At 42.6% G+C, this 27,353-nt stretch overlaps 4 protein-coding genes across 5 annotated transcripts; 2 read left to right on the top strand and 2 right to left on the bottom strand.

Moving 5' to 3' along the window:
• Positions 1 to 518: 518 nt before the first annotated feature.
• On the top strand, positions 519 to 11,526 carry LOC121551381 (ras-related C3 botulinum toxin substrate 1-like). Of its 2 annotated transcripts, none has more exons than XM_041864003.2 (6): positions 519 to 877; positions 5,012 to 5,083; positions 8,948 to 9,065; positions 9,298 to 9,360; positions 9,656 to 9,819; positions 10,130 to 11,526. In XM_041864003.2, exons 1-6 carry the CDS (start codon positions 843 to 845, stop codon positions 10,188 to 10,190), a joined length of 513 nt encoding a protein of 170 aa, XP_041719937.1. In that variant the 5' UTR covers positions 519 to 842; the 3' UTR covers positions 10,191 to 11,526. The 2 variants fall into 2 exon arrangements, with proteins under 2 accessions (XP_041719937.1, XP_041719936.1); XM_041864002.2 differs by having other exon boundaries at positions 520 to 877; positions 9,656 to 9,815.
• Positions 11,527 to 12,039: 513 nt separating this feature from the next.
• LOC121551383 (serine/threonine-protein kinase 19) lies at positions 12,040 to 14,674 on the bottom strand. The gene is given in 8 exon segments (XM_041864006.2): positions 12,040 to 12,287; positions 12,769 to 12,916; positions 13,113 to 13,160; positions 13,163 to 13,203; positions 13,586 to 13,821; positions 14,025 to 14,170; positions 14,274 to 14,372; positions 14,585 to 14,674. Coding segments are annotated over 8 exon segments (768 nt in total). The 5' UTR covers positions 14,592 to 14,674; the 3' UTR covers positions 12,040 to 12,244.
• A 15-nt stretch (positions 14,675 to 14,689) lies between these two features.
• Positions 14,690 to 21,777, top strand: LOC121551384 (decapping and exoribonuclease protein-like). Its single transcript, XM_041864010.2, is given in 8 exon segments — positions 14,690 to 14,784; positions 18,108 to 18,477; positions 18,480 to 18,606; positions 18,894 to 19,120; positions 19,363 to 19,582; positions 20,249 to 20,384; positions 20,553 to 20,647; positions 20,783 to 21,777. Coding segments are annotated over 7 exon segments (1,323 nt in total). The 5' UTR covers positions 14,690 to 14,784; positions 18,108 to 18,113; the 3' UTR covers positions 20,937 to 21,777.
• Positions 21,778 to 21,998: 221 nt separating this feature from the next.
• Positions 21,999 to 26,487, bottom strand: LOC121551382 (peroxisomal membrane protein PMP34-like). Its single transcript, XM_041864005.2, has 9 exons — positions 26,188 to 26,487; positions 25,923 to 25,983; positions 25,589 to 25,655; positions 25,092 to 25,246; positions 24,741 to 24,857; positions 24,498 to 24,643; positions 24,289 to 24,384; positions 24,002 to 24,084; positions 21,999 to 23,853 (listed from the first exon to the last, which is right to left on the bottom strand). The coding sequence occupies exons 1-9, from the start codon at positions 26,260 to 26,262 to the stop codon at positions 23,706 to 23,708; spliced, it is 948 nt and encodes a 315-aa protein (XP_041719939.1). The 5' UTR covers positions 26,263 to 26,487; the 3' UTR covers positions 21,999 to 23,705.
• Positions 26,488 to 27,353: the final 866 nt, after the last annotated feature.

Here is a 27,353-nt window from a genome sequence, read left to right as displayed (position 1 = left end):
CGTTTTGGTCAAACGGAACATTAACAGTGTGACTCACGGAAGTTGCAATGCAATGATATCCGGTAACGTCATCATGGTGTAACAGTCTAAGGTGTCCGTAAATAATATGTTATTTTTCAGAGCCTATAATAATTTGGATAAACTAGTCTCTCTAATACTGTTCTAATTACTAAGTATACCAGATAACTTTGCATACCATACCGTATATCAACATCACGATGTCAGCCTTTTATTTTCTGATAACTCCACACTACCTGAAAACTGAAAAAGTTGTTCACATTTCTCAAATGTGTATTTTGGTACTCAGACACTTTTTCAAACGGCTAATTTACTTCCAAATAATTGGATATATGTTGTGTGAAAGATACACGTTCATATCCCTTTTCTTTATTTGATGCTTCCTTCGTTTTATCACAATGTACTGCCTTTGGTTTTAGGATTAAACTACTGCACATCAGTGATTTCAATCAGTGCGTGGGCGTCTACAGCAACCGGAAGTGACTCGGTGAACGGATAGTACTCCCTCTGGGTTTTTTTGCTCAATGGGTGGTAGCAGCTGTTTGCTCCAAAACTTCCAGTTGAGAAAGCATGGGAATGTAGGAAGATCACTTCAAAACAAAGTTACATTGAAGTTACGGATATCTTATCGGACACTTTGGACAAGACACACACTAACCTTGACAATCAGTCTTACTTTGACCAAATAATTCCAGACTTTCTTCAGACATTTCAAGTTTGAACAAGTTCAGACAAAAGAGTGGGTAGCTAAGCTAGCTAGCACCCAAGCTAGTAAACGGACTGAGCGACGCATCTGGACCAGTCTGGTAGTACGGTCCAGAACAATGCAGGCCATAAAGTGTGTCGTGGTTGGGGACGGGTAAGTTTATGAACGTTTACTAACTTTAAATACATGATGTAACATTAGCTAAGTAGCTATCTATCTTTGATGTGGATGTCAATAAATAAATGATATAGCTTACTAGCGAATGTGTTAACTTGCTAGTAGCTAGTTAGCTAGGTGAAAAGTTAGCTAAAGGTAGCTAACTACCAAATTAACAAATTCAGCAATGACAATCCAACATTAGGCAAGCAAATACATGGTTATTCTCACAATTGTTATTTGTGCAATTCAGCTGGTTCCCTAATTTGTTGTGCATGCCTCATTGTTTGGATTTATCATCAATGGGACTAAATTAAGTGGGTGTGTTAACTTTATAAATTAAATCACTGACACTGCTCTGCCATAGTTGTGTACATTCAGATGCTGAAACATGTCTATATTCTAGCCAAGTATCTCAACTCCTCCACGCTACCAATTATTATTTTATGTTTTTTTTTACAAATCGATTCTTGAAGTCATTTAAATTATATTGCGATATGTAGTTATCGATTTTCCTCCATCACTAGTTGCTATGCGTCGATACTTTCATTTTTTAAATTATTAAACCCTTACCGTTTACCTGTGTTTGTCCTCTGTTGTTGCAGGCCTGCCTTTGTTTGCTGAAATCATACTTTTTAATAAAAAGTTAATCAAATACAGTCGTGGTCAAAAGTTTGGAGAATGACACAAGTATTGGTCTTCAAAGTTTGCTGCTTCAGTGTTTTTAGATATTTTTGTCAGATGTTACTATGGTATACTGAAGTATAATTACAAGCATTCCATAAGTATCAAAGGCTTTTATTGACAATTACATTACATTTATGCAAAGAGTCAATATTTGCAGTGTTGACCCTTCTTTTTCAAGACCTCTGCAATCTGCCCTGGCATGCTGTCAATTAAGTTCTGGGCCACATCCTGACTGATGGCAGCCCATTCTTGCATTATCAATGCTTGGAGTTTGTCAGAATTTGTGGGTTTTTGTTTGTCCACCCACCTCTTGAGGATTGACCACAAGTTCTCAATGGGATTAAGGTCTGGGGAGTTTCCTGGCCATGGACCCAACATTTCGATGTTTTGTTCCCATAGCCACTTAGTTATCACTTTTGCCTTATGGCAAGGTGCTCCATCATGCTGGAAAAGGCATTTGTCGTCACCAAACTGTTCTTGGATGGTTGGGAGAAGTTGCTCTCGGAGGATGTGTTGGTACCATTCTTTATTCATGGCTGTGTACTTAGGCAAAATGGTGAGTGAGCCCACTCCCTTGGCTGAGAAGCAACCCCACACATGAATGGTCTCAGGATGCTTTACTGTTGGCATGACACAGGACTGATGGTAGCGCTCACCTTGTCTTCTCCGGACAAGCTTTTTTCCGGATGCCCCAAACAATCGGAAAGGGGATTCATCAGAGAAAATGACTTTGCCCCAGTCCTCAGCAGTCCAATCCCTGTACCTTTTGCAGAATATCAGTCTGTCCCTGATGTTTTTCCTGGAGAGAAGTGGCTTCCTTGCTGCCCTTCTTGACACCAGGCCATCCTCCAAAAGTCTTCGCCTCACTGTGCGTGCAGATGCACTCACACCTGCCTGCTGCCATTCCTGAGCAAGCTCTGCACTGGTGGTGCCCCGATCCCGCAGCTGAATCAACTTTAGGAGACGGTCCTGGCGCTTGCTGGACTTTCTTGGGCGCCCTGAAGCCTTCTTCACAACAATTTAACCTCTCTCCTTGAAGTTCTTATTGATCCGATAAATGGTTGATTTAGGTGCAATCTTACTAGCAGCAATATCCTTGCCTGTGAAGCCCTTTTTGTGCAAAGTAATGATGACGGCACGTGTTTCCTTGCAGGTAACCATGGTTAAGAGGAAGAACAATGATTTCAAGCACCACCTTCCTTTTAAAGCTTCCAGTCTGTTATTCTAACTCAATCAGCATGACAGGGTGATCTCCAGCCTTGTCCTCGTCAACACTCTCACCTGTGTTAACGAGAGAATCACTGACATGATGTGGCGTTTTTGTTTGTCCACCCGCAGGGGACAAACAAAAGGCGCAGTGGTCTAAGGCACTGCATCGCAGTGCTAGCTGTGCCACTAGAGATCCTGGTTCGAATCCAGGCTCTGTCGTAGCCGGCCGTGACCGGGAGACCCATGGGGCGGCTCACAATTGGCCCAGCGTCGTCCAGGGTAGGGGAGGGAATGGCCGGCAGGGATGTAGCTCAGTTGGTAGAGCATGGCGTTTGCAACGCCAGGGTTGTGGGTTCGTTTCCCACGGGAGGGTATGAAAAAAAAATAAAAAATGTATGCACTCACTAACTGTAAGTCACTCTGGATAAGAGCGTCTGCTAAATGACTTAAATGTAAAATGTAATGATGTCAGCTGGTCCTTTTGTGGCAGGGATGAAATGCAGTGGAAATGTTTTTTGGGGATTAAGTTCATTTTCATGGCAAAGTGGGACTTTGCAATTCATCTGATCACTCTTCATAACATTCTGGAGTATATGCAAATTGCCATCATAAAAACTGAGGCAGCAGACTTTGTGAAAATTAATATTTGTGTAATTCTCTCAACTTTTGACCACGACTGTACAACCACAGACTGTTTCCCGGTTGCTGTATGATGACAACTCGGTGCTTGTGCCAATTGAATCTCAACATGGAAACGGTCAGCGATTGTATTTGATGAACATTTTTTTATTCAGCAAACAAATAAAGGCACGCAACAACAGAGTACAAACATAGGTACATGTAAGGGTTTACAAATGTATATTTTTGAAGTACTGAAGTCGGAGGTTCGTTTCAAAAACTCTAGTCTGCGCTCAACTCCGTGGATGAGTTGAGGTACTTGGCAAGCTGTATTTCAAGCTTTTATATATGTTTTGGCTCAAGTAAACCTTGTCTCCATTTTATTTCTGTCATCGTTTACTTGGTCATTTCATTGAATCTAAATTGTGAAAACAGTTAACCGGTATTCATCATCATTGCCAGCAAGCTAATGTTTCCGTAGAAACATTTTCCAGGTGTGAAGTAAAGAGAGGGAAAGGGGATACCTAGTCAGTTGCACAACTGAATGCATTCAACTATCCCAGAACATGACCGGTGGACTGACTCACTCTATATATAAAGTTAAATGGCCTCCGTTTAAACCTGAGGTGTGAGCATGGTAATAAGACATGTTGACTCACTGCACTTCACGACCTCTGTTTGCCAACCAGGTAGATACAAAGCCTTTGCTAGTGGTTGGTAGGTAGGTATTACCCAACAATTAAGTAACAAACATATTTTAGTTACCCTAGTGGTGCTTGGTCAAACCTATTCCTCAACTGGCTGGTAGTTAGCCACTCAAATAACTGTGCACTTTTGGATGACCGTATCAGAAGAACTCCAGACAGGCCCAAGTAGTAATAGGCTATAACTTGGGCCTGGTGTTTTTCCTGGTCAGGTCATGTAGTCAAAGAAAGACTCCTGGTCCTAAATTATGTGGTGGGAGGGTGCTCTTATCTACATATAGCATCCGATCTGTTTGGGCACTCCACTCATAATGTGTGGGAGGGAGGGTGTACACTACAGAGTATGCATCCTCTGGTCTGGGTGTGGTGGATATTGCAGGCAGCAGGAGAAATTAAAGCCCAAACGTCATAGATGGAACCACGGCTGAACTGTTCTATTCTTTGATTTAAGGAGGTAATATAACTGTCCACTCCCATTCGTCGGCTATCTTTTGAAATAGTGACTAGGCCACATTTCAAAGAGTTATGGACATGAGTTGGTTTTACTGAACCTCGGATCATAAAAGAAATGTGTGATCATCAATGTATTAATGTGTAGAGGATGGCATTGCATGGCTTCAGACAACTTGGACTAGGCTAGGCCTAATCTCAATCTTATTCAATTGAACCAAGTCTCTGAGTTCCTGGCTGCAGGGCATACAATCGTTCAAGGTAGCTTTTGAAGTGTGTGTTGTCCATCCACCCAGAGTCAAGTTTGGTAGGGACCTCAATGCTCTCTATAATAGACCATAGCCATGTCTTTAGCTTGGTTCTTTCAGAGGATTGACATCATGCTATAAAATTGGCATATGGCATACAAGCCTATGATTTGTTCCATAACATTGACATGTGCTGTTATCTTCTCCTCTTCCAGAGCTGTGGGTAAGACATGTCTGCTGATCAGCTACACGACCAACGCCTTCCCTGGAGAGTACATTCCCACAGTGTGAGTACCTCTACAGCCCCCAGCGGGGAGGCATGGCCTGGGAACCCCCTGGAGCCAGACCTCTCTACTTCTCTCCATGTCTGTCTCCACAACCATTATTCGGGCTAGGCAGGGTGGGCATCTCTACATTGCTGTCTTTTTCCCCCCACCTAAACCTACAAATCGGATTTGGTGACGAAATGTTTGTTGGCAGCTGGGGATGCTAATCATGCTAACCTTAGGGCAGGGGTGTCAAACGTACGGCCCGCGGGCCGGATCAGGCCCGCAAACGGGTTTAATCCGGCCCGCGAGATGAATAATAAAAATATATATATATTTTTTTTTTTGTAAAGTATAAAAATGCGCTGCAATTTTTCTATAAAATAAACTGCTGTTCCAATTGCGTCCACTGGATGGCGCAATAGCAATTGTGTTAAGCAAGCAAACTGTTTATACCGGGGCAGAGCAAGTAGGTCAAGCACGTGCAGCCAATGAGCTACTTTGTTTTGCCCGCGATATTTATTACGGCTTCTACTTTTAACATTATGTGCTTTGGCACCCTCATTGCCCCAATATGTCTCTGTCAAAAAAGAGAAAAGTGGACGCAGAGTGCAGAGTGTTCTAAGAAAAATGGTCATCCTATTTATTCACGGAATTGAATGGGAAAGCTGTATGTTTGGTGTGTTCAGAGCATGTTGCAGTGCTGAAAGAATATAACCTTCGTCCGCCACTATGTGAGTCTTCATGCCGACAAATATGACAACTTTCAAGGACAGCGGAGATGAGAGAAGGTGAATGAACTGTTGGCGGGTCTGAAGAAACAGCAGTCTGTGTTTACTCACAGCCGAGACATCAGTGACGCTGCAGTGAAAGCTAGCTACCTCATTGCTAATGAAATCGCAGTGGCTTCAAACCCATTTAGTGAGGGTGAATTTGTAAAAACATGCATGATGAAGGCAGCGGAGATTGTGTGCCCTGAAAAGCGGCAGGCTTTTGCAAATATCAGCCTGACAAGAAACACAGTTGCAGACAGGATTTCCGATCTTTCAGTGGATTTGGACAGCCAGTTGAAGCAAAAAGTAAAGTAATTTATTGCGTTTTCGGTTGCAATTGATGAAAGCACGGACATTACAGATGTTGCACAACTGGCCATTTTCATCCGCGGAGTTGATGACACATTGACCGTCACCGAGGAGTTTGTGGAGTTGGTGCCGATGACAGATACAACGACAGCAGCTGATATTTTTACCGCACTTTCGTCGGCGCGCTGGACAGGGTCGGAGTGGACTGGTCCCGCGCTGTCAGCCTGGCTACAGATGGTGCGCCCTCAATGATCGGGAAAAAAGCAGGCGTTGTGACAAAGTTCAGAGAGAAAGTGCAATCTGCAAATGGAGGATGTGATTTTTGACTTTTCACTGTATTTTGCACCAGGAGGCTGTGTTGCAAGTCATTAAAGATGGATAACGTCATGAAGGTGGTCATCCAAACTGTTAATTTCATCCGATCCAGAAGCCTGAATCACCGTCAGTTTGACAGCCTTCTCAGAGAGAAAGACCACATCTATGGCCTGCCATACCACACTGAGGTAAGATGGTTAAGCCGAGGTGCTGTGTTGAGGCGTTTCTTTGATTTACGAGAAGAAATTGAACAGTTCATGGAAGAAAAGGGCAAACCAGTGTTAGAATTTCATTCCGCAGAATGGATGCAGGACCTTGCATTTATCGTGGATGTTACAGAGCACCTGAATAACTTGAACAAACAGCTGCAAGGGCGCAACAAAGTTGTCACGCAGTATTATGACAGCATACGTTCTTTCAAGTTGAAGCTGTCATTGTGGGAGACGCAACTTGCCGGTGGTGATGCAGCTCACTTCCCCTGTCTGAAAAATGTGTGCGCGACCCAACATGTGGCAGACATGAAGCGGTTCAAAGATAAAATAACGGGACTGTTACGGGAGTTTGAGCAACGCTTTCAGATTTATTTTTATGTTGATGTGCTATTGTTTTTAATTGATTTTATTTGTATATTTAACCTATTCTTGACTCTGTGGTTCTTGCACTTGTTTGGGGAACAGGATTTCATTATTTTTATCTACATTTCTGCCTGAGAAATGACACCCTGATATAGTTTTGTGATCTGTGATATACTTCTGTGAATCACTGAGGCATTGTGTGTTTGTGTGTTCTTTGTCCTCAGAACTTTCAAATAACTTGAGGTGTTTTATGATTAATAGTGATGTTGTGCTTTTGGACACTGTCCTCAGACTCCAGCTTTATGTTTATATGTTTTTATGTTGATGTGCTATTGTTCTTAATTGATTTTATTTTATTTGTATATTTAACCTATTCTTGACTCTGTGGTTCTTGCACTTGTTTGGGGAACAGGATTTCATTATTTTTATCTACATTTCTGCCTGAGAAATGACACCCTGATATAGTTCTGTGATCTGTGAAACAGTTCTGTTAATCACTGAGGCATTGTGTGTTTGTGTTCTTTTTCTTTAGAATTTTCAAATAAACTTGACGTGTTTTATGATTAATAGTGATGTTGTGCTTGTACTATTTTGGACACACTGTCCTCAGGCTCCAGCTTTATGTTGTATGTTGATCGTATTAAAACAAAGAAAACAATCTGAAGTTGTTGTTTTTAAGTTATATATACCATGATTTTTCCGGTCCGGCCCACTTGGGAATAGATTTTCCTCCATGTGGCCCCTGAGCTAAAATGAGTTTGACACCCCTGCCTTAGGGCCTTAGCATCACACCGGTAGCGTTTGCCAGCCAAGAGTACTTAGCATCTCTGAACAGAGTGCCAGACGGAAATGTTGGCAGTCAGACGTCCACCGGCGGGGTGGTCCCTAAAACACACCGGGCCGAACAAACGGCAGATGAACAGCAGATCAACATTCGGTTGGGTGTGTGCACTCCCTTCAGGGATGAAATACCTGGGGAAAACACTGCGATGTAAATCACCATAAGGGTTTTTAGGTCTTATCTGACCTCAGACCTGGAACTAACTTGTTATATTGATCTGTATGTGTGACATGAACTGGTTGAGGAACTGGTTATGCCACCTGAGTTTAGATAAGTGACCAGGTTTTTATTATTGATGGTCACTGGTCAGATTTACCAAGAGTTTTTCACCAGTTGTTCTTAAGAGGAAATACTGTAAAACATTCAAATGAAAAGGTTAAAGGGGAAATCTGCAGTTGCTACATCCATTTTTGATTATATATACCCATTGATTCTTGAAGAATATAACAGATAAATGCCCCATGAGCTTAGTTTAACTGTTGTACCCCATCAGAACCCAAAATGTAAGCTTGTTTTACTCCAAAGTTTGAAAACATTGTAATTGTAAACCAACACTGTATAGCAGGGGTATTCAACTCTTACCCAATGAGGTTCGGTGCCTGCTGGTTTTCTGTTCTACCTGATAATTAATTGCACCCACTTGGTGTCACAGGTCTAAATCGGTCCCTAATTAGAGGAGAACAATAAAAAAAACGCAGTGGAACGGGCTTTGAGGTCCAGAGTTGAGTTTGAGGGCTGTACAGCCTCAAAACATGCTTTAAACTATCATTTTGATATCTTGGATGGTCAGTCCTTGCATCTATAGCTCAGTCTTATGACGCTTTGTTATTGTTTCACCTATTGATTGTCCCTTTAAATAAGGATTAAGAGCTTATGTAATAATATCTATACATTTACTTCACATTCTTCTATTCCCTTGTAGAAATATGATTTCTAGTTAGTCTGATACATACAGCTACGCTCTTTAGCTTTTCATATCAAGTTGAATAGGATACACTTCTCTCTCCTTTTGTTGTCTGAAGTTGATTATTAGCCTATACCCACACTCATAGCTGTTGACTGATCCCTACAGGTTTGACAATTACTCTGCCAATGTGATGGTGGATGGAAAACCAGTCAACCTGGGCCTGTGGGATACAGCAGGACAGGAGGACTACGACAGACTCCGCCCCCTCTCCTACCCACAGACGGTAAGTTTGACAGACCAGACATGCGTTGCCATGGTAACAGCTGAAACTTCCTTATTGTTTTGTTTGAAATGAAGCCTTTGTGTACTTACGGGAAAGTCTGTCAAAAATAGCCTAGTCCTCATCTCTGTGGGGAATATAAGCAAACGCACACCTTTGTATATAAGGAACACTGTGATTACGGAAGTGATTGTCACGGGCACTGACAGATTATTCCTTCTCTCTTTCTCTCCAGGATGTGTTCCTTATCTGTTTCTCTCTCGTGAGTCCTGCCTCGTTTGAAAACGTCCGTGCCAAGGTGGGTGCCCTGTTTGAAGCAACTCATCATAACTCATCATAGCTCTTAACAAGTCAATACAAGGAGCTTGTCTACAACACGGCACATGATGTTCAGTTCAAACACATTTATATTGTCTAGGACTATTTTTCAGAGCTGCGTTTTGGAAAATACAGTCCATATTGATTCTTCATAAGATTGATCAATATAACCAGTAAAAATCTGTTTCATCTTTTGAAAAGTCATGGAAACTGTAATGACAAATTTAATGGGAACCCTGTGAAAGTGACGTTCCCGATGTGGTTTCTCTTCATAGTGGTACCCAGAGGTCAGGCACCACTGCCCCAACACGCCCATCATCCTAGTGGGCACCAAGCTGGATCTGAGGGACGACAAGGACACCATCGAGAAGCTCAGAGAGAAGAAGCTCACCCCTATCACCTACCCCCAAGGCCTGGCCATGGCCAAAGAGATCGGTACGTGTTCAGTGTTCATCAGTGACAATGATGGATGGAAGGAATGTGAATGAAGTTGAAGGCAGGTTTAGGGAGTTTGTTTACTGTTAGGGACAATTCATGCTTTGAATGCAGATAACCTTCTCAACCAGGAGAAAGTGGTTGTACTCATGCATTACTGAGGATGTAGTCATGCTCTCTGAGTAAAGCTTTAGAAAGTGATATCTCAAAGGGAGTGAGTGAAGAGTAACTAGCTTCTCTCTCCTGCTTGGACAGCACTCACACATGCACACCATTCAGAGCCACGTCTCCTCATTCTCTCTTCTGTCGCTCAGGTGCGGTGAAGTACCTGGAGTGCTCGGCCCTGACCCAGCGCGGCCTGAAGACTGTGTTTGACGAGGCCATCCGGGCGGTCCTCTGCCCCCCGCCTGTCAAGAAGAGGAGGAGGAAGTGCTCCCTGCTCTAGAACCCTGCAGACAGGAAGTGTCGGGACGTGGGCACTCGCCTTGCGGGGAGACAGAACACCGACACAAAAGCATTTTACTTCCGATTCTTTCCTTCCTTTATATAGTCACTACTAGTACAGCACTGGGACAAACTGTTCCTTTGTTTAAAGAAACTGCACATACAGACGGGTTTTGATGACAATCCGAACCCAGTCCTTTTCTTTGCATAGACACACACATCACTGAAGTCTAAGAAATTCCAGATGCCTTCAAAAAATGGATTTAAACTTCTGATGATTAAATGTTTTTGTATTTCTTGCTCTTCCACTCGTAGTCCATATTGTTTGTTTACAGTCTTTAGAAGTTGTTTTAGGCGGAGCGTGATGTTGCCAAATTGCATACTGCAGATATTAGAAGCTGTACAGCAGACACTAAACGTGTTGCACATTTTTTTGATGTACATCCAAACAGTACAGCTAATAATTTGGCATGATGCACTGCAGTTAACGGTTACATGGGTAAGATGGCATTCTATTTGGGGGGGCGGGCATTCTGTATAACATTAAGTAAATTCAGAACTTGCCAAGTTAATAGCATCACCAGTTTTATTTTCGGCTTCAAATACAAATTAATGTACCATAAATCTAATTTTACTAATAGTGATCGGCTCAGGACCAAGTTTGGGAAACGCTGGTCTACGCCAACAGTGCTTTTTGTCGATTGGAAAAAGCGTGATCCTTCAGTATTTAATGGGAAAGCTGGCGTGCCTCGTTGCACGGTTGGACCTGTCAGTCAAAAATGTTTTATCCCCCCAACCCCTCCTAATGTATCCTCCCTGTACTGTCTGAACCGAATCGTTGCCTGAGAAATGCAAAGCTTGCAACTTTATATGAGAAGATTGGATGTGAGGACTGTTTTGGGTGTCGAGATATGCGATAAAAGTATTTTGGCATTTATCAGAAAACATTCATGCAGCGATTTCTTCTGTGTATTTTCTTTGTGAATGGCCCATTTGATTCACAGTAGCCACCACTACTTGGAAAGTGAAGTAACAAAGGAGAGAGCATTTAAATGACTGAGGAATGTTCTAACGGTAACAAAGCTACGGTCGGTAACGGCGTAGTGTTTGTATACACTCATCTTTGGTTATAATCATGTGAATTCAATTGGCTATTTTGTATCATTCATTTTTTCCACTGGTTAATTTACACATCACTCACTGTATTTTTAAACTAACACTATGAATGCTATATTGTTTACCTCCTACAAATAAACATTTAATTTTCCTACAAGTCTAGCCTTTTGTAATTGATGCAGATAGCATGAAATGTGCAACATATACTGAAGCGTGATTTAGGATCGCTATATACATTTTATATTTTTTAGATACATATTTCAACTACTAGATCAGAAGTACAAGATATGACGTAACTGTTATCCAGGCATCAAGCTGCGCTCCAACTCAGAGCCAATGTTGTGACCCTTCGGTTTTATGGATAAAGCATGTCAATTTTTTGAGAGCCAATCAATTTCAATTAAACAGATCGTGGGCATTTTACTTTACGTTTGAGGTATTCATATTTTAGTCACAGTACTAAGCTTCTCAATCGAGGTATTCATATTTACAGTTGTTACAGCAGTTAGTTTCTCAATGTGTTTCTTAAGCTTTTTTTAAGGACTTACATGCTATTGTACTTCCTTCTTTGAGGACTGAGCATAAGGATACCTAGTTGTAGGGTCCACATTGCAATTGTCTTAAAACAAGTGTCAAAGGACAGTCAAAAAGGAACCTTAAACGATTTACAAACCAGACAAGGTTTTATTTTACATCATTGGCATTTCATCAACCTACAAGGTTTCACTTTGTACAATTGGCAGAAAAAACTTCCACAAAAACAAGGCAATAACAAATGATTAACCACAGGTTAATTTGGTGTAACATGGCCACTCGTCATGTTCAGTTGCTCTGAGGGTTTCTTCCATGAAACAGGTCGTTGTATCCATTCAGTCAGTTGAGTTCATTAGTCCACACACCGTAACAATGTTCCTGAAGTTGTGGGTATACAAAAAAAAAAAGGAGCTGGTCAGTTGGGTACAACATGACAAATTGTATTAGATTCACTTCAGTCGACAAGAATAGTTGATGGCTACGCCCCAGGAGTTTTTCGTGGTCAGGTCAAGTTTCAAGTTGTCACATGCACAATTACAGTGAAATGTTTAACTTGCAAGCCCTTTCCAGTATTCAGTCCATATCAAAATAGTATAACTAAAAAGCCACAGGGGGAAAAAAGGAACATGTAAGCTGTATACAGGGTCAGTGCCAGTACCAGATTTACAATGTGCAGGGATACTGGATTAGTTGAGGTAGATATGTACATGTATGCTGAGATTAGCAGAAAGCGACGTAGCAGGACAAATAATAATAGTAAACAATATGGCAGCAGCATAAGTGGTGGGTGTGTGCGTGCAAGATTGTAATTATGTTCAGGGAAAACTCCTGGTCCTACTGACATGAAAACCAGTCTCACCACTCTACTAGCTCTGCACCAATGATGTCATGGATGTGGTACTTGATCTGGAATTTAACCTGTGAGTTGGTCTGTCTCTCCTCCAGCTCTGCCTTTAAGACTTCATTATATTTGGACTTCTTAATCATGCCCAAAACAGCTTTACGACCTGGGTCAGGGGGAGGACGAGAGTAAACAGTCAACACTCCATTAGCAAAGAAGTGCTAATAACTCAATGTGGAATGTGTACATTCAAGTCAAAGAGTCCACAAAACAGATAATTCCAATTAATTATCTATGAGGAAAAGTGATAGTTTTATACAGTATAAGTCTATGTAGCTAGCTTCCTTTGTTTGGTGGCTGACCCTGTATTAGGTACTTGGTGAATCTGCCAGAGTTGGGGATGGAGAGCTACCAGCGTCCCTCACAGTCAGAACCCCAGACTTCACCAGTTGCCTGGGTGGGGGTGGGAAATAGCACAAGTTATTTGTGACTCATTTACAAATGGAGCAAACGCATCCAAACAGATACTTTCAGATACATGAAAATGATAAGATGCCGTATAGGACAAAATGACCCCCCTCTCAAACAATATTTAAAATCTTACACACAGTGCTGGTTTCCTGGACAGAGATCAAGGCTAGACCAGGACTAAAAAGCATGTATAATAGAGAATCTCCATTGAAATAGCCTTTTAGTCCAGGACTAGGCTTAATCTGTCTGACAAACCAGCTATAGTAGAAACACATTAATAGAATAGAAGAAACATATTCAAACAAAGACTTTCAATACACAAAGTGACCAAGATATGAGGGGGGAAAAAGGCTTTTTCTCGTACGTTATCTCTGAGTCTGTGAAGAGAAACTCGTTGAGAATTTTGTCTTTGTTGAAGCTCAGGTCATTGCAAGAGGGCAGCACTTTCTCCAGGAACTTCTCCACTGTGCCCTGTGTCCCTCTCCCCTCCTCCCCGGCCAGGACTTTAGCCTTGTAGTCTGCAGCGAACACCAACCCAAAGGCCTCAGCGTCAAAGCCCAACTGGAACATCAACAGCTCCCCCTGTTCCCTCAAGTCACTCTAACAAAGAGATGAGGAAAATGAGATTTTGGACATTAATCAAGTCAACCAAGTCTAAATTTACAACACATTTTAATATTTTTCCAGGACTAGACTGGAGACCAACAAGATGTGGAGGTTTTTGTTCGTGCCCAGTACTAACATATTTGATTGAGACCACCAGGATTGAAGAACACTGCTCCAGCAATATTCCTTGGGCTTACCAGCTGCCTGTCCACTTGGGTCCTATCATTGTGTATGCTGTAGAGCTGGTGTTTTAGGACAATTTGTGGAAGGGTGTCATTGAAGAGTTTGCGTGGGAATAATGTCATAAGGTCCTGCAGGGTGGCTTTGACGTCCAGTGGTCCCCCTGGGAGAAGAAAGGAACAACAAAGGAGACGGACAACAAGTCAAACATACTAAACACTGACACATTTAGCAAGCTAGCTACATTTATGTTTGAGAAAAGGCACCTTCTCCATTGTTGACAGCTCCAAACTGTTTCTCATTGCCAATTCTTCGTTTCTTCACTTTAAACGTGTCTGATATAAGGGCCCGTTTTCTGTTCATAACTGAGAGGCATGGAAACATAAATTGACATTAACAATCGTTGTGGACTGCTAACGTTAGTGGTTAGCTACAGTAGCTATTTGTTGTTATGAAGACACAGACAGCAGCATGCTAACGTTAGCCAAATGGCTAGAAGCTCATTTATTTCACTGGAGTAAACTTTATAATAAGGCTATTATTATTTATTCACTAGCAATAAAATGGATGTCCATACCTGACATAAAGTAAGCATTGTTGTAGCAACTCCTCGTCAAACAAGATTTTCAAATCGTTTGAACATACACCGGCCAAAATTATACTGTCAGAATGACAACAGACAGCACCCAACTCCGAAACATACCGCCACCTATCGGTCGGGGTCAACTTTTACACATCCTGCAAAACAGAAGTAGCTAGCTAGCTAATAAGACGGTGGTGAGTAAATTAACATTTTGCAAAATGGGTTGTATCGGCTTTGCTTTATCAAAACATAGAAAGCAGCATGAATAACATAATGTAGCATGCATGCTGTTGAAAACAACAGCTAGCTACTAATATCACTGTGCATTTACATCAACTGCTAGCTAGCTAACGTTAACTAGGTCGCTAGACTGCTACTAGCCATGCATTCACAAAGCTGAAGTTTCATTGACTGGAGTGTAGTGTAATAAAAAATAAAAAATCTGTTATTACGTCTAATGTAACATCTATTACAGCATTGATGTAATAACCAATACAGTGATATTACCTGTCTAGTCCACATAGCTACCTAATTTAGTTATGCTTGCTTTCAGCCAGTCATATGAGACAGCAGTGGCCGAAAGGGTGGGTCCAGTGTGTGTTGTGGGTCTGTGTGTTTTTTATTTATTTTTATTTCACCTTTATTGAACCAGGTAAGCCAGTTGAGAACAAGTTCTCATTTACAACTGCGACCTGGCCAAGATAAAGCAAAGCAGTGCGATAAAAACAACACAGAGTTACATATGGGGTAAAAAAAACATAAAGTCAAAAATACAACAGAAAATATATATACAGTGGTGCAAATGTAGCAAGTTATGGAGGTAAGGCAATAAATAGGCTATAGTGCAAAATAATTACAATAGTATTAACACTGGAATGCTAGATGTGCAAGAGATTATGTGCAAATAGAGATACTGGGGTGCAAAATAGCAAAATAAATAACAATATAGGGATGAGGTAGTTGGGTGGGCTAATTTCAGATGGGCTGTGTACAGGTGCAGTGATCGGTAAGGTGCTCTGACAACTGATGCTTAAAGTTAGTGAGGGAGATAAGAGTCTCCAGCTTCAGAGATTTTTGCAATTCGTTCCAGTCATTGGCAGCAGAGAACTGGAAGGAATGGCGGCCAAAGGAGGTGTTGGCTTTGGGAATGACCAGTGAGATATACCTGCTGGAGCGCAGACTACGGGTGGGTGCTGCTATGGTGACCAATGAGCTAAGATAAGGCGGGGATTTGCCTAGCAGTGATTTATAGATGGCCTGGAGCCAGTGGGTTTGACGACGAACATGTAGTGAGGACCAGCCAACAAGAGCGTACAGGTCACAGTGGTGGGTAGTGTATAGGGCTTTGGAGACAAAACGGATGGCACTGTGATAGACTACATCCAGTTTGCTGAGTAGAGTGTTGGAGGCTATTTTGTAAATGACATCGCCGAAGTCAAGGATCGGTAGGATAGTCAGTTTTACGAGGGCATGTTTGGCAGCATGAGTGAAGGAGGCTTTGTTGCGAAATAGGAAGCCGATTATAGATTTAACTTTGGATTGGAGATTCTTAATGTGAGTCTGGAAGGAGTGTCATTGGTGTATACTGTATGTTAGTAGCTAGCTAGCTAGCCTACTTCTGTGGTTTGCATCCATGAATAAATAGGAGAAAGCAATGTGATTGACCCATTCTGGCTCTCCATCTATCCATCCTGTTCTTCCAGATCAGTTAAAGGTCCAATGCAGACGTTTTCTTTTTTATCTCAATATCAAATCATTTCTGGGTAACAGTTAAGTACCTTACTGTGATTGTTTTGAATTAAATGGTCAAATAGAAACAAAAATAGCTTATTAGCAAAGATACATTTCTCAAGCAAGAATTTTGCTAGGAGTGGAGAGGGGAAAACTAGCTGTTATTGGCAGAGAGGTTTGGAACTCTTCTTGTTCTTGTTCTTGTTCTTCTGTGGGTTTTATGGCGGACTAGAACCCCAAAAGGTGTATTGCCGCCACCAACTGGAATGGTTGAAAAACAAAGGTAAAAACAAAATCCATACGTGATAGGGAAAACAAACTTAATCCACCCATATAAAAATAGTACATTGACAAAACCAAACCTCCAACTTCTTCCTTCCTTCAAATCTCAATATCTCCCTTCTCAAGCACTAGGGCCTGAGAGGGTGGTACGGCTTGTGACAATACTCCATGCAACTCCTCCGCCGCATCCACAATGATATCTATTTTCCTGGACCTTCTCTCCACCTTGGCAGTGCTATTAATCACCATAGCTATATAGGCCACAAAGTCCACCTTCTTAACCTTTACAATATCTGGGTCCTGCTGGTGAAAGGCAACCCCTGCAGCCAGCAGTGAAGGCCTATCCACCACCATGGACTCTTCAGGAGCACCATTCGAACCCTCAACCCTTTTAACAGCCGCTCCATATGAAATGCTCTGGACAGCCCTGACTTTGGCCACCTCATTCTCTTTCACCCTTGTCGGGCATTCCAAAGACGTGGCTTCGTGGTTCCCACCACAATTGCAACATTTTCATCACTTTTAAAACACATGACATGAGCTTTTACACAACTTGGACATCTCGGCTTTTCCGTTCTGCAAACACTTGAAACATGTCCAAAAGCATTACAGTGATCACACTGCATTGGTCTTGGGATAAATGCTCTGACTCTGTAGTTAATATACCCCAACTGCATAGGGAGAGACTCCATATCACAAAACATCATTCACCACACGATTCATCCAACGTGCATCAATCACTCCAGGAATATTTTCTTCTCTTCAACATCGACTTCCCACCAGACGCCAGATATTAACCCCTTGAGGGGTGCCCTGTTCTGAAGAGACACACACGACACGTCAAACTTATCAAATCGGGTGAGATGCAACACACGTTCCTTCTGATCCGCAGAAGTACAACAAATCAAAACAAGCCCGCCTCTTGTGATCCTCACAGCCTTCACTTTACCCAGCACTCTCTCCACCAGTTTGGATATATCAAATGGAGTCTTCAAGATTGGTAATCCGATCAGCTGCTCGTCATTATCAAACCGTACTCTTACTAGATACGAAGGGACATTCTCAGCACTGTACACTACTTTGCTCTGTTTTCCATTCTTTTGGACAATATTCAAATTCACCTTGATTCTACCGCCATTAGATTCACAATCCACATCAGTGTCTGCTTCCGCCATCCTTCCTCCTGTCAACAATCTAAGCCAACCCCGTCTGTTTTGCCCCAGGTTTGGAACTCTCTTTCTTATTGGTCTATTAATTAATTTACCGCCTGGTGATGTCAACAGGCAGGCTAAAACTCCATCCCACCTAAACATGCTGACATTTCAGGTGGTCTTTTCAAACAGCTAAAAGTGCATTATCATTTTTTTTATTTCACGTTTTGTCTGCACTGGGCCATTAATTAGGAGTAGTATACAAAAAGGAAAGATTGGAAGAGATTGAGTCAGACAGACTATGAGGTTGTTATTTTAATTATTAATAACCAGATATATTTGTCTCTTCCTAGATCACCATGGACCAACGCCACCAGTCCCACCACAGACCACAACATCCAAACTCCAATCACCACGACAACCACCAGTCAACATTCAAGAGAGACATGGATGACAGTGGGAGAGGTAATTTCCAACACAAGCGCTTCAGACCCGGTCAGCAGAACCATCACCAGGCTGGCCCTTCAACACCCCCATCCAGCCCCCCGACCCAGAGCCTGAGCGTACAACGACAGCTGTACGAGAGAGACTTCCCCTTATACAAACAGCCTGTGGAGGTGGGAAATTTCTCCCTGGACTCTGAGCGCAGGTTTTTCAACGACGCCCGGCAGCTGCGTTACTACATGGAGCCAGAGAAGAGTTGTCCTAACTTCGACCTGAGGGACGGTACAGGGGCCGCTTCGTCAAGAGGGACGACAGGGTGAAGGAGAAACTGGACCACATCCTCAGATGGATCCTGGCAAACAGGTCCAAGCTGCAGTCGAAGGACACAGCTGCTTCTTCTTCCCCATGGTAAGCACCACTAGTGGCAGTTTAAGAGATGTTATTTTGATTGATACATTATTCATCAATAGCAACACTTTTCTGTCTAGTTATACAGATATAGGCCCACTAATCGTCAGTCATCAAGGCCATAAACATTTCAGAATGGGATCAGTTGTGATGGACACAATATTCAATATACACACACTCAATATCCTCAGTCAATCCTGTGATTCCCAGTCACCAGGAATGACTGGGACTATATTGACCTGTGTGTTCTGTCGGACATGTATTCTTTGATCGACCTCTCCTACCAGTGCATTAGGTGTAGACATTGTGACATGGCGCGGCCACCTGACCAAGCTGTTGACCACGCCCTATGAGACCCGGGAGGGCTGGCTGCTGGCTGTGACCAGGATGGGGGGGACACTGTACATCAGTGAGGTGGAGACCGAGGCTGCACGCCGGGACCGGGAGAACCGCACTGAGAGGCATGAGGAGATGATGTACTGGGGGTACAAATTTGAACAGTACACCTGTGCAGGTAGAGGATGGCTTCTTGTATTCCTCTTTTGCTGTATGCACTGAGTTGTTGTTATGTTGTGGTGGACTACTTTCAGATGGTTGATTGCTGATAGTTTTTATTGATGGTTTTATATCAATATGACTTGAGATTGGTGTACAGTACCTGAATAACCTACACCCAGACATGCATGATATTTCTCATACTTGGGGTGCTAGTTGGAGGCCTTGGATGGTTTTGAAATGTCTCTAATCTTCTTTCAGATGACGCCCGGAGTCTTCCAGATCCAGGTGGGGTTGTGAACACCAACGAGGCCTTCTGCACTGTGGTCCAGACCCGGCTAGCTGAGCACAGATTGCTGTTCTCTGGCGAGGTGGACTGTCGGGACAAAGACCCCAAGGCCCCATCTCCTCCAGCCTGCTACATCGAGATGAAGACCTCACTGGAAATCTCCACCCCCAAACAACGCAGCAACTTCCACAGGTAATCTATCCCAGATACACTCTACACTAGCCCTACTGCCCTATTATGGAGATGATTGCACATCTATATCTTATATCTCTGGATATCTGCAGTAGAGCAATTCCATGTTAATGGAATTAGGCTGAGACTCAGATTTTTCACTTTAAAATGTATACCAAACAAAAGCTATTGATTTCAAAGTTTAACAAACCCTACAACTCTATGCACACTGACTATGTTGAACAATTTACACAGTAAAAAAAAACATTTAATTGAAAAACTGTGCAGGTGCAAAGTTTGGTAACATAATTACGGTAAAATCTTCCTCAGTTTTATTCTGTTACCAAACTTTGTATCTGCACAGTTCTTCCTGTAAATGTGTTTTTGTAACATTTTCTGTGGAAATTCTTAAAGTAGTCTTTGTGCATAGAGTTGAATGGTTCGTTAAACTTTTCAATTGTTTTTTTTATACATACATTTTAAAGTGAAAAATCGGAGTCTCAGTGTAATTCTGCTACCATGGAATTGCCCAGTAACCAGCTCTGTTGTCACCGTCAGGTAAAGACTTGCTGATGAATATACACAGAATGAGACTGGAACCAAGGCTAGCTCCTCACATCTTCAGTTGGAACATTTTCCCAAGAGAGTGAAAATGTGTGTTTTCTCTTGTGTATGTTCTCCATCCAGGTTTAAACTACTAAAGTGGTGGGCCCAGTCCTTTCTTCCTGGGGTGCCGCGAATCGTAGCCGGTTTCCGTGATCATGACGGAGTGGTTGTGTCTGTGGAGACTTACCACATCTCCAAGATATCTCAGCTTATCAAGGTACAGTTCGTGTTTTTATTTTCTTCTGAAAAAGAACATACACATTTGTAACAAGTCTCATACCAGAAACCCAGTATGTCTGAGAAATATAGGATGCCTATTTTGTGAGTTTAAAAACAATGTGCATGCGTGTTTGTCCTAAGTGGTCGTCTCTATTCTCTCATATAGAATGAAACCAACTGCTGGAAGCCAACTGTCTGCATGAACTTCTGCTGTGAATTCCTGTCCTTCGTGAAGAGTGTGGTCACAGAAGACAATCCCAGGTGATGCTTGATATGGTCAAGATTCTTTTTACAGTACTTTTTTTTTTTAAGCTTAAGAGAACTTGCTATTGCATGCAGTCGAGTTTCCCTAGAAACGTTCTGACTCTAGTTAACTATGTTATTTCTTTCTCTCAGGGTGGTGCACCTGTTCTCATGGGATCCACACCGAGACGTCACCTACTCCATCCACAGAGACTCTCAGTACTCCTTCCTACCAGACTGGTACGTCAGGGAGATGACCAGTTCAACCAGTCGTGAGACACACCACCACCACCCACCTCAGACCTGATTCAGAACAAACCTGACAATGGCCCGTATTCACAGTGTCTCAGAGTAGGAGTGCTGATCTAGAATCAGTTCCCTCATCCCATTCATTATGATTTTGTTGGCAAAACTGAGCCTAGATCAGCACTCCTACTCTGAAACGCTTTATGCATACAGGCCCAGGTTTTCACCTTAGACCAGTATGGACTTCAAGCAATACTTGAACACTGAAACCTGTTATGATAATGAGGTAGAAACACACCAAGCACCCTGAAGGAGTAGGTGGGTTCTGACCGGTCGGTTGACGACGATAAAGAAACCCCTTTTATTGAACTTCCATTTTCCTCCCAGAGTGGTTGAGTTATATAGTGTGGATCAGCATTCACAAAGCAGCTTTTGGGACATTCTCATATATGGTGTCCAGGTTTACAGAAAACATGTATTTCCTGATGGGTTGTGCCGTCTTTTTTAAAGGGATGTATTTACGTTTTTCACCTCATCTCTGATGTGTATCTTTTTTTAAATTACAAAATTCAGTGATTTGAATGTAACAGTTGCGGTTTGAAGTGTCTGCTCAAACTGTTGAACAATATTTCCATAACAAGATTTTTCATTTCCCAATCAAACATTTTATTATTATTAACCCCATGGGTATATCAATAAGTTATCATGTCCAGAAAATAAGTACATTAATTCATTACATTTTGTTAAAAATCAGCAGTCAGTATGCGATGTGTGTCATCCATCTTTACAGTGCTATCAACAGATCTGGTCCATCACAGTTGCTAGTTCCTAGATTTGGAGGCACTTGGCATAAAGAAAGTACAATCTCAAGAATTCCAGTGAACAGTGACAATGCATGAGAACATCACATAGGTTTCAAAATGTTGCAGTGCAATTATAATTATCCCTCCCAAATGTACATGTATTGATTCTTCTAGTTGGCCCATTTTCATTTAACTAGATTAGATTTTAATATAAACCCCTTCACATGTTCTGTGCAAGTAAAGTAGACAAGATATATTCCAAGATGGCATGGAAAAATTCATAGTATGTGTTTCGATTTGAAAAAATCTTAAGCCCAATCTAGAGATTAAGAATCTTTTATTATTTGTCCAAACTTAAATAGGTTTAAGGTTTAAAAAAAGTATTCTGTTATATTAAAAAGTGTTTATAAAATGTCTCTATAGATAGACCCAACCAACTCTCCTTTTCATCTGGGTTATGTCCATTAGGGCACGCAACAGAAAACGTTAATGCAACGTAAAATGAAAATGAGTGTTTCATGTCCCTCCCTGTTTCAGTCCGGTTGGTGCCTAATGAACACGAACCTGTTGAACAGCAATGAGGTAAAACTGACTGAACATTTCTGGCTGCAGTTTTGTGAAACATGACGTAACACTCATCTAATACTGACACCCTAAATAAATATAGCCTTTTGTCTTGCAGATATTCTTCTAGGTTAAAATCCTATGGTAAATCAGTATTTTAATAATAACTAGGGCCCAGAGGTTTTCCTTGTTAGGTGGTTGGGGAAAACTCCTTTAAATAAGAGAAGCACTTAGAATAATGGTTATTGTATTCTGAATTAAATCATAAGACTGATGTGAGGAATGGTTGACTGGCTTCATTAAAGGCAATACAAGGCAATTATGACACAGGAGTAAAAAAATTAATATGGGATCCCCTTCTAGTAAGTCATTGAAGCCAAGATATGTGTGTTGTATTGGACACGAATGGACATAATGTATGACACCTCAGAAAACTCAAGTCATACAAAACACTCATAGCATCCCATGTTTTTTCTGTCCTGTGCCAATAGTACCACAGATAGCCTTTGTTTGATCTGCTTGGCCATTCAGCACATAGGCACCAAACGGTCACAGCCAGCTGAGAAATCAACACCTACCTTTCAAGAGCAGTAACATCTCTCCGGAAAGGGTTCACAGTGGTCCTAATGCAGGGCTGAAGGAGCACTGTGACATATACAGAGTTTTAAATATAATACAGTCATGTGTGCAAATGCCTTGATGCTTCACTCAAGCCCTCAAGGTTCTTGAGAATATTGCTCTTAACTAGCTTTTGTGTTACTAGTCGGTTGACTACAGCAGAAACACTTTTTGGCATCTTCTTGCCAAACAACTATTTGGCAAGTCAATGTCTAAACCAAAAGGAGTTGGCTAGTAAAGCTGATAGTTCTTATCAGCACTCCAGAGTAATAGGGGTGGAGAAAGCATAACTGACAGTAGAAAAATATTCAAATGTAATGCCATTCATTCAGGTATAATAAAAAAGTGTAATCCTAGTAATTGCCACAGAATGCATATGCCAGACAGTTATGCCACCTCCTACAAGACCACGCACAACCGTTTCCAGAGAGATTCACCCATAGTGGCAGCGTAGGGAAGACAGGTGTGAATACTGTATGTGGAATAAACCCCTGAGTGTAAGGGGAAGAGAGAGGAGAGACAGACCATCTCTGGTTGAGGTGTATGTTGGGAATGAGGAGAGGGAGGTTGGGATGGGGAGTCTGTAGCCCAGTGGTCACCAACCCTCATCTTGGAGACAGGTGTGTAGGCTTTTGTTCAAACCCAGCACTAACACACTTGAATCAAGTTCCAGATACTCTAATATCTATAGGTCAATCTGAACGTTGAACCAGGTGTTTCATTGCTGGGCAGGAACAAAACCTGCCACACCCTGTAAGCTCCTCTCCAGGACCAGGGTGGGTGGTGACCACTGTTGTATAGCCAGTGCAGGTTGAGGTCTAGGGGCTAGGTTCCTAGCTCACACCTCAGTGCTTCAGTTTCTTGTTGATGCCCATGACCTTGAAGGTGGCTGCGGTGATCTTCTCGTACACCACGAACATGAGGGCTGCCGTTAGTACCGTCTGGAGCAGTTTGGCCTCCAGGCCTTTGTATAAGCCCAGCACACCATGCCTCCTGCAGGGGAGAGGACAGGGAGGGAACATATCGATGGATCAACACAAGATGCACTCATTGGCACAAGACGGTCTGAAAATGTCCAACCAAATTGCTGTAGTCAGACTGTTGAGATGCAAGAGTTCCATTGTGTGTGTGATCTACTCACTTGATTCTGTCCATAAGTAGGTAGACTATGTTTCGGAGGCTGCCCAGTAGACCTCCCTTGCCCTCAGCTTTGTGCTGCCCAAACTGGGGGGAGAGAAAGACAGTAGTTTAATCAACAAAATGAGCTGTGAGTACAGGAAATATGGACTTATTTTACTGAGCAGTACACGTGATCATGATATCGGATACTGTTTGATGGGTAACGTAGGGGAAACACTGCTATGAGTGTTCAGTTAGCAGGTGTGTGCGTTTATATATACATACAAGTGTGCATGTGTATTTGTTTACCCTTAAAATGGCCTGGACGGTCTGCAGGGGGTACGTTGCCGTGGTAGCGATGGCCTTGGCCACAGCTCCAATGAGAAAGATCTCTGCTGATGTGATCTAGGAGCAGACAAAAACCAAACAAACAAAGGCTTAAACTTTCAGCATGACTGACACTCAGATACACCACAGAGGTGTCAAAGCTGGCTCCCTCCTCTCCTTCCCTCTCTCACCTTCCTCCCTCCTCTGCCTGCTCTCCTCTTCATGGCTTCATAGAACATGAACACGACTGCAGGGTTGAAGACCAGCACCAGAGAAGGCAGTGTACCGTTCCAAAGAGTCCCCACTCCCTCGCTGGCTATGATCTGCGAGAAAGCATCTGCAATGGAAAACACACATTGTATGATGATAGTAAGTCAAAATTGTATTGGTACTGAAAAGAGAAAAGTGAATAGCAAAAACAGACAAACACACACCAAAGATGCCTCTGTAGTGGGTCTGCTGGAGGTCTTCGTTCCGGAACTTTGCCCCCTGCAGCTTGAGCCGGGTGTTGACCACCCACATGGGCGTGGTCAGGAGCACGTTCACTGCCCCTGGGGGAGAAACAAAACACAGGCAACAGAGAGACATTTCAATACATTTCAATATGGAGGTCAAATCTGCTTTCTTCAATTCATCTCTCGGTTTATCGCCTCTTAGACTCCCCTTCCTTAATATAACTGCAACAATGACTTAGAGTCCATCTAAATAGGTGTCAGTAGGTTTGAAATGGTTGACAGTGACAATTTGGCCATTACCACTAAAAGGTCTCTGTTTGGTCCTCCTACCTGAGATGAAGCCCATGAGGAGGTCTTTGCCTGGTCTGGACCGGCCCTGGTTACCCACCATGACTTGCTTCAGCGTGTTGAAGGTGTAAAAGTAGACAAAGTTGGAGCAGCACAGACTGGAAATGACTGGGAACCAGCCTCTGTACAGAGACAACCTGGGAGGGGAGAGGAGAGAGACCAGGAAAATCAGCATAGTTAGTCGTTGGGCCATGGGAACCCAGGACAAGGAGTTTTTCCTGTGCATGTGATCTGACTGGGAAAAACTCCTGGCCCGACACATAAAAGTAGTCATAGATATACAATGGGTGGAATGGACATATCATGGAACATTGCTTTGAACTGAAAGGAATATCCATTCTACTACTCCATTCTGGATCTATGGGTACAAAGGCACAGTGGTACGAGGCCAGCTTGCCTTTCCAGTCGACTACTCAAATCAAACTACGGTGGATTATAAATTGTAGTAAAGTATGTGTACAGTTCCATACAATACTCACAGGCCTTCCTCCTTTGCTATTTCAGCCAGGAGAATGACAGTGGATTTGGACTTCCGATTCTCATCCACTGCAACAGAAAACGAAGGCAGAAAAGGCATTGTTATCCTTCTTGCATTATTGTAACATTGTAAGTAGTCTGCAGCTCTGGTATGCTCATGCAGTGGTAAGGTCTCTCTTGTCAATGTTTCCACTTCTATATATCCATCACGCATCTCCTTGTGAACTCACTGACCCTTGGGTGCAGTCCAACGTTATAGCAGACAAGTATGGCCACGCTGACAACAAAGATGGTGGTATATACTGACTGCTAATAATCAATTACTCTAAAACTCACCCTGAAGTCTGATCCTTGCTGTATCCAAAGGAAAGAAGACAGACATCGCCGTTATGCTACCCTAGAAACAAATGCATTATGAGATCGTTAAACCTAAGTTACACGACAAATTCACAAAGTTGATACAATCTGACACAGTATGCTAACTAACAAACTAGCTAGTGGCACTGGTTGTGACATTTCAGTGTAGCTATTCGAACGTTTTGGCAGTCTTATTATAAAATGACTGTTCATGTATAGGCAAACTACGTTGAGATGTCCTTACCACTGCACCTGCCACGGCGTGTACCAGTGTTTCATACGACAGAAGGCTGATCGCCGAGGCGCCATTGTCGGACATCTCTGATTCTTTAGGGCCGCAGACCTTCGAGCTAGTACTAAAGCCAAATCAATCATCGGTCAGCGACCGCAGTCCACCCCGTTCAAACAAACGGTGGTCAAGTTTCTTGCCGTGAGACTGGTTGTAGTGGAGTAAGTTTCCCAGCTGTCATTCCATGTTGAGTGGCTGAGTGACTTTTGTGTGCTCTGACAGTGCCATAACCAAGGCACATTTCGTTGTGTCTTCTTATTCTTCTTCTTCTTCAGTGGGGGTTTATCGGCGGTTGGCATCCAACGTTATGGTGCATTACCGCCACCTACTGTACTGGAGTGTGAGCCAGAGACAGGGAGAATCTAAATCCTACCTACCAGCCCCGTTCCTCTTAAAAAATATAACAAAATATTTGAGACTATATATAATGACGTTCTACTCAATATACTATTTAAACTAATTTCCTGTATCCCCTTCTCCCTCATACTAGATCTCATCCTCTTTCTTTCCCTCTGATACTGCCCACACTGTAGCAATACATGCTCCACGGTCTCTGTTTCCTGACAATAATCACACTTTCCTGTTGGATGCTTTCCTATCACATTTAATGTCTTATTCAACTGGCTGTGTCCCACCGCTGCAACTTGCCCATGCCCCCTCCGCTTCTCCTTCACCCAAATTCAGATAGCTAATGTTCTGAAAGAGCTGCAAAATCTGGACCCCTACAAATCAGCTGGGCTAGACAATCTAGACCCTTTCTTTCTAAAATTAGCTGCCGAAATTGTCGCAACCCCTATTACTAGCCTGTTCAACCTCTCTTTCATATGGTCTGAGATCCCCAGAGATTGGAAAGCTGCCCCGGTCATCCCCCTCTTCAAAGGGGGTGACACTCTAGATCCAAACTGTTACAGACCTATATCCATCCTGCCCTACCTTTCGAAGTATTTGAAAGCCAAGTTAACAAACAGATCAACGACCATTTCGAATCTCACCATACCTTTTCTGCTATGCAATCTGGTTTCCGAGCTGGTCATGGGTGCACCTCAGCCACGCTCAAGGTCCTAAACGATATTATAACCGTGATCAATAAAAGACAGTACTGTGCAGCCATCTTCATCGAC

This window comes from Coregonus clupeaformis, chromosome 35, assembly GCF_020615455.1.
Source record: "Coregonus clupeaformis isolate EN_2021a chromosome 35, ASM2061545v1, whole genome shotgun sequence".
Taxonomy (NCBI): Eukaryota; Metazoa; Chordata; class Actinopteri; order Salmoniformes; family Salmonidae; genus Coregonus; species Coregonus clupeaformis.
This window is presented reverse-complemented; position numbering and strand designations above follow the sequence as displayed.

What these genes read in the sequence shown, in the direction of transcription:
- LOC121551381 (XM_041864002.2), top strand. Translation starts at nt 843, where the DNA reads ATGCAGGCCATAAAGTGTGTCGTGGTTGGGGACGG. An exon ending in TGTGTCGTGGTTGGGGACGG is followed by an intron (nt 878 to 5,011) that starts GTAAGTTTATGA and finishes CTCCTCTTCCAG; the next exon opens with AGCTGTGGGTAAGACATGTC. An exon ending in GGCCATGGCCAAAGAGATCG is followed by an intron (nt 9,816 to 10,129) that starts GTACGTGTTCAG and finishes TCTGTCGCTCAG; the next exon opens with GTGCGGTGAAGTACCTGGAG.
- LOC121551382 (XM_041864005.2), bottom strand. Translation starts at nt 26,262, where the DNA reads ATGTCCGACAATGGCGCCTCGGCGATCAGCCTTCTGTCGTATGAAACA. An exon ending in ACGCCGTGGCAGGTGCAGTG is followed by an intron (nt 25,984 to 26,187) that starts GTAAGGACATCT and finishes ATTTGTTTCTAG; the next exon opens with GGTAGCATAACGGCGATGTC. An exon ending in CCACTACAGAGGCATCTTTG is followed by an intron (nt 24,644 to 24,740) that starts GTGTGTGTTTGT and finishes TTTCCATTGCAG; the next exon opens with ATGCTTTCTCGCAGATCATA.